The 6,841-nt window shown below is 38.0% G+C and overlaps 1 protein-coding gene across 3 annotated transcripts; it reads left to right on the top strand.

The window, feature by feature from the left end:
* The first annotated feature begins 2,607 nt into the window (after positions 1–2,607).
* LOC126605581 (phosphoglycerate mutase-like protein 4) lies at positions 2,608–6,373 on the top strand. Of its 3 annotated transcripts, none has more exons than XM_050272987.1 (7): positions 2,608–2,872; positions 2,975–3,053; positions 3,878–3,928; positions 4,073–4,183; positions 4,746–4,877; positions 5,504–5,579; positions 5,931–6,373. In XM_050272987.1, exons 1-7 carry the CDS (start codon positions 2,646–2,648, stop codon positions 6,152–6,154), a joined length of 900 nt encoding a protein of 299 aa, XP_050128944.1. In that variant the 5' UTR covers positions 2,608–2,645; the 3' UTR covers positions 6,155–6,373. The 3 variants fall into 3 exon arrangements, with proteins under 3 accessions (XP_050128944.1, XP_050128945.1, XP_050128946.1); XM_050272988.1 differs by having other exon boundaries at positions 2,631–2,799; XM_050272989.1 differs by having other exon boundaries at positions 2,631–2,904.
* Positions 6,374–6,841: the final 468 nt, after the last annotated feature.

Here is a 6,841-nt window from a genome sequence, read left to right as displayed (position 1 = left end):
ACTATAAGCTTATCTCCTCATCTATCTCAACATTATAATAGTCTTGAAGATTAACTTGCTCTACTCTCTGGTGAAGCTTGATCACATCTTCCACAACATGTGCTATATTGCCAGCCTCGAGGCTTTACTCTGTCTAGTCTGAAATCTAGCAGAATTTAAGCCTTGAAACTTGAATAATGTGATTCTACATGTTGTTAGCTTCATTTTGGTACCAATTTCATGAAAAATGGTGAAGAAATGAAGGAGAATAGTGGTCTTAAAGTTTTACCCAGAAACCCGCGAAGTCGCCGGCGATCGGTGACTCACCGGAGAAGAAAGGGGAATATTCCGTCAGTTTTGACGGAATATGCTAACATCGTTAGTTAGGGTTAACAGTTACCGTTGAGTTTTAATGGAATATTTCGGGGAATATTCCTAACAGCAGTTAGAGAATCCGTCAGGATTCCCTGCGCGTGGCCGCACGCCTTGCCGTGCACTTGCCGGCGCATGGCGGTGCGTGAGGGGTCCAAAAATTAATCTGAAAATTTTGGGATGATCCCTGAGGTTGTGTAGGTCACCGTGGTATATTCATATGCCCATTTTGAGCTATGTATGAGAAGTTATTAGCTAGTTTTGCCTATGTGCTTTAGAATAACGTTTTTATAGTTAATTCGCATATAGGTGAAACTTATCCTGAGGACAAGCGTATACAAGGGCAACTCGGGGGCTACGACCCTTCGACTTACCAGTGAGTGGGCTTTTGGTTTTCAGTATATATTATATGCTTGATATTTTCCCAGAAATATGTGTTTAAATGATAGTATGCCATAAATGCCATGCATATAAGTTTATAATTCAAGTATAAATTGGTATGTGATGCTTTATATATATAAATGTGGTGATGTGGACGCTCAGGTAAGTTCAGGTAAGTTGTGTTTGATTATTTGAATCATCGATGATGCGATATGTGATTGAATAATGTTAAGCTCATAAAACTGCGCTTAGGGTGATTGTGATTTAGCCATAGATATGGCACATGCCTGTTTATTATGTCACCTCCCGCACCATATGCTCACATTGGATCCAATTTAGGTGCACAGTTTTGTCGTAAAGACCTTATTTATGGTTTCGACTCGTATGTGACTAGCGATTTATCGCCTAACTATTATGTTAGAGTATTATTGAGCATGATTGTATTACACCAATTATTGTCGTATAGACCTTTTCATTTGGTTCCGACTCTTGTGGAGTTGCCGTATAGGTCATTGTAGTGAGTTCGGCTAGAGTGACTTTTGAGCTATGATTTCAGCCGTACAGATTACCACAGGGGTTCCGGCTAACATGTTATATTTCTATGAAATTATTCTTACTTGAATTGCTTACTCGGTTTTATCTTGGCATGGCATACATATAAATATGATTATGTGAAGTATGAATTGAGTTGATATATTTTCATATCTGATTATATATATACTTATATCTTAATTCTGGGAAAAATTGTACATGTTTTACAGCGAGGGATTAGTTATGTTGATAAATGAAATGGTTTTTTAAAACATTTGTTTTTGCCCACTCACATTTTCTGTTTTGCGCCCCTCCAGGTTTTAATTAAGCTTATTGTTGGTGGCTTGAGGAAGTAGGCAGTTCTGACCTTTCTAAATAATAGTAGGATATTCCTAGTACTGTGTAACTAATACTTGTCCTACTGGATTGCACCTAGACTTATTATGCTCTGATTAGGAGAATTTACTTTTGTATCTAACTCTTATCACTTCCTGTTTAGTAGTGCACTCTAGTAATTCAGTTTTTAATTATTTGTATATTTCCTATCATTATTGCTTCCGCACTGTGCACATGGCTACGCCACTCTCACGTAACGGCCAGCATACCTTGATCTCGGTCGGGGTGTGTCACTATCGTGTGAGCTGGAATAGTTTATCTAATTGGAATGAGGGAAGTATCCCCCCTCCCCCCCCCCCCCCCCCAAAAAAAAAAGTCGTAATCCTCCTCCTTAACAGATGGAAAAAAAGATTGACAAGTGCAAAACTATTTTCGGAGAGCTAATAACAAATCTTAAAAATAAATATACTTTTATACATGAAATGATAATATATATGAAAACTAATTCCTAAAAACTGTTTATCCATTGTCATTTCATATATCCTCACTCATGTGCCATTTTTAACAGTAATGTTTTGTTTGATAACCATTTCAGTTTTATGTTTTTATTTCTTTAAAAAATGGAAAGTAAAAAAATCAAAACCATCAAAAGTTAAAAACTTAAAAAAGTAGTTTTTAATTTCTTGGTTTTAGTTTTCATGCTTAACAAATCTTCAGTTTTCAAAAAAAAGCTAGAAACAAAGCTAAAAACGAAATGATTTTGATAAGTCATTGCCCTTTCGTAAATCGAAGTGATATTTCTCTAAATAAATAAATAAATCAAAGCCACATTTCACTAATACAAGGACCAAAACATAGTTTAGCCCAATAAAAGCCCATTTCTGTTCATATTAAACCGTCTCCCTTTTGGGCTGCGACATGATTTGGTGGGAAAATCAAGGCCCGCGACAAAAGTTAGATTCCTTGTCTTCTTACCAACAATTTAGATTCCACTATTTTCGGAAGGAATAAGATTCCTTTTCATTCTTTTCGGATCCTGAAAATTAATGAATGAAATGAGCACTCTAAATTTTCTCACTCTCACTCAACCCCCTCGCGCCTCACGGAGCTCTCAGCTCAGCATTGGCTCAGTACGGCCGAGTAGTCATCCACGGCGGCGGTGTCAGTTCCCGATTCATCCATGGCGGACGCCGATTCCAGGTCCGATCTCCTTCTCATTCTCCTTGCACCTCTATCCTCCGTTTCCTTCCAATCGCATGGTTCGTCAATTGGGGTTTGTATATCGAATCTTCGATTGCTGGAAAAAGTAATAAGTTGAAAATTGAAGGCTTTGGATTCAATTTTATTTATTGTTAATCCTGTGAATTCAATGCAGCTGTTTGAGTTCGGATTACGCGGAGATCATCGCAGTTCGCCACGGCGAAACGGCCTGGAACGCTGACCGTAGAATACAGGTCCTCTTTTTCACTTGAACTAGGTCGTTTTGTTAGTTGTTTGATGAGTAGAGGTGCATGATTTAGGTCAGCTCATAGCACAATCTAAAATTTTATGTTAATATCCCAAATTTCGCGGCTTGTTTTCTCTGCGAATCTGCGATAATATTGAACTTGTTAAGCAAGTAGTTCTTAAGAGAATGAAAATGGTATCTAAGGTTACAAGTGATGCATTGTGTAGTATTCTATCGGAAATTGTTATGGGATTATAGTGTTGTTGTTTTATCCCCAACAAACATTTTCCGCTGCTTCGTGACTATGTAATTGACCTCGTGGTTAATGAACATTTTCCTCTGAACTTTGACCGATGTTTGTGTTTAGTTCATAAAATTTCGAAATGGGTCGCTTCATTCCGTTGAACTTCAGTAAAATGATTTAAAGTGTCCCTTGGCATGACATCGGTTATCTTTCCTGTTAAAAATGGTCACTCATCACATGCACTGCTCTTTCTTAGAGGCATTTATGTCACACCCAAGGAACTGCAGGAGAAAAGAGAATGAGGTGCTTTAGATGGTTGCCCATGGAAGACACTATTTTGCTCTTTTTAAGAGAAAAAAAAATAAAAAATCAAGTGCGGGTCGATTAGTGAACACTGACTTTGGGGGTGGCTGCCACGGCGGCAGCCAAGCTTGGGATGCTACAGTAGCTAAAAGAAATTCCCTAGAAAGAGTGGCCACCAATTCTAATAACCTCCAATTCTTTTTTATTATTATTTTCTTCTCATGGTTCCTGTAGAAACACAGAAATACCCCTTCTTTTCTAAAAACTAAATTCATGTTGGGCAGGGTCATTTGGATGTTGAGTTAAACGATGCTGGGAGGCAGCAAGCAGCTGCAGTAAGTTACGAACTATATATATTGTATATACACACAGAATCTTTATGGGAAGGGATCCCCATTTTTTGAGTAACACACACGACTGTTTTAAGCCATATCTTTTACTTGTTAATCTCTGACAAAGTTTTTGTTTGCACCCTGAAGGTGGGTAATAGATTATCCAAGGATCCCAAAATCTCCCTCGTATATTCTTCTGACCTGAGTCGAGCTTATGAGACTGCACAGATAATTGCATCCAAGTGTGGTGGGCTAACGGTAGATAATCTTTTTTTACCTCCCTGTTGCATCTATTAAAGTAGATTCCATAAAAGATAGTACCGGTTTTTATTGCAATAACAAATAATGTAGATAGTTCCACCAAGTGTTTTCTTGATTCTCTAAACGAGAAAGACAGACAGACATGAAATTGGAAGCTGCATGATATAAATATAAATTTACTGTGGTTTGGCAATAAGTGAAGTAAAACTATGGAGTCAAAGTCTTGGTAATCAATTCATCTAATACATGCCACCGAAAATTGGAATTGGATATATCAATTTATTAATATGAAGCCAAATGCATAATTTGGATGAGAGAAATTTTATTTTTTTTCGGTATATCATATGTAAAGAAGAGGTCGCACTTGGTGCGATGGCAAGTGCCTTCGCCCATGAGCGGTAGGTCTCGGGTTCGAGACTTGGGAGCAGTCTCTCCATAAAATGGGGGTAAGGCTAGCCGACATTCACCTCTCCCAGACCCTGCGTAAAGCGGGAGCCTTGTGCACTGGGTACGACCTTTTTTTTATATCATATGTAAAGACTGTTGGGTAAAATTTCAGGTTGTAACAGATGCTGATTTACGAGAAAGGCATTTAGGTGATCTTCAAGGACTTGTTTACCATGAACTTGCCAAACTTAAACCTCAGGCTCACCAGGCCTTTTTATCTCGTGAGACATGTCAAGAGATCCCAGTAAGCAATCTTCTTGTACTTTGGGCCTAAGTATATAGCAGTTGGTACTTCTTTGAATTTTGTAAGTAATCTAACATCCGCATTACAAAAGTACTCCAATGAGAGATTTATGGAATTGGTCTGTGTGCCTTAATCTGGCTCTACTAGGCCTGGTAATTGTCAGCTTGGCTTGTAGCCTAGCTCATTCTATGTAGGTATATACGGGGCAAGTCCTTCCCACTACTGCTAGTCTATTGCAGCTGAAGTTCTAGATTTTTTACTGTCATTCTGAAATCTTGGTACTGCCTGTCTTCACACCCGACTGAGGTTGATGTTCTAGTCTCTGGTTTGGGTTGGCGAAAGAGGGTACACATAAAATATAAGATTGTGGTATTAGTATTGTTCTTTCTTGCGTAATCATGCAATAGATGTCTAATTGATAATCTATATCTACGGACTCTACTGTTTTTGCATGGTAATGGCTATTGTCACATAGCATGTGAGATCATGGTTAAAACGAGTGAGAAATCGGAAAACATGTAATTATGATAATGGATACCCTAAAATTATTCTGCTCAGGGGCATTAATTTTAGCTTTGGACATCACAATACAAGTTTATGTTTATTTCACTATTCTACAAGTGCAGGGGGGTGGAGAAAGTCTTGATCAACTTCATCGACGCTGCACATCTTCATTGCAGCGAATTGGCAATAAACACAAAGGTACGGTAGAATGAGGGGGATTTCTCATTTGTATCTTTACTGCTATGGAATTTTCAAAATATTTTAATAAAATGTTAGTTAGTTTGTGAACTGAATGATCCAATATGCATTTTTTCGTTTTGAGATCACGAGTCCTTGAGAAAAACTAACGAGTTCTTTGTTGAATCTGACACAGGTCGTAGAGTGGAATGACCATTTTTAGATCATTATATTTTGTATAAACTATTCTAATGCAATCGAGACACGTTTTGCCTTTCAAATTATAACTAAGCTGCAACAAGTGCCAATTTAGATCAAGGGCAACACAAATAACAATTTGAATGCTTATATCGTGGTTTGTTTCAATTGCAGGAGAGCGAGTAGTTGTGGTCACTCATGGGGGGGTCATCAGAACACTCCTCAAGAAAGGTTACCCAAATGGCAAGTCTATAGGCAAAGTAGCCAATACATCGATCCACATATTTCACTTGTACGATGACGAGAAATGGGCCGTAAAATCCTCGGGTGATGTTAGTCATCTTAACCAAACAGATTTTCTGCAATCAAATTTCGGTGGTGACGAAAAATCTGGTTAGGTCCTAGTTTCAGGTGCTCTCGCAATTTGTAGTAATCAATTGAATGCTAGAACTACCTAGTCACTATTCAGTAACAATTTCGTTTAGCTGATGCTGAATAATCGTGTTAAGGCGGCCTAGATTAAAGCCGCTTGTATGTTTTTACAATCGAACGATAACAATATGTTGTATTGAATTGATTGATATGATTCTTGGCTATGTTGAACATTGCTTGCATCTTCATTTAAGTTGCCAACTTTCACAAATCACAAGCAGAAAGCAGAAAGCAACTTTCATTGGTTTTTTTTTTTTTTTTTTTGACCAAAGATCTAACAATTGAAAATGCAGAGTACTCGATACCGGGAGCCCGATACGAAATTGTTTCTCTAATTGGAATGAAGTCTTGTTCTGAGGTGCAAAATTCCTTTGGGTGCTTGTGCTTATTGGAATAGAAGCTGTGGTAGGCTGTAGCTCTCATTATAATTGCTTTGGGCTGTTAGTTTTGGGTAATTTATTGCTGGGTTTATGGAAATGTGAAGTTGGTGTAAGGTGGTTGTCACTGGCCAAGAAGATCATTTACAACGTTTTCTGACCGAATATAAAGAAGAGGCATGCAAACCTTAATGAGTCATGACCATCAAAATATACGAGGACCCAGGTAAAAGATTGCTGGGTTCAACTTAAAATGGGCAGTGGACCCGAAATTAT

This window comes from Malus sylvestris, chromosome 15 (genome assembly GCF_916048215.2).
Source record: "Malus sylvestris chromosome 15, drMalSylv7.2, whole genome shotgun sequence".
In the NCBI taxonomy this organism is placed as follows: Eukaryota; Viridiplantae; Streptophyta; class Magnoliopsida; order Rosales; family Rosaceae; genus Malus; species Malus sylvestris.
Note: the sequence above shows the minus strand (reverse complement) of the source record. Positions and strands in the feature narration are given on the sequence as shown.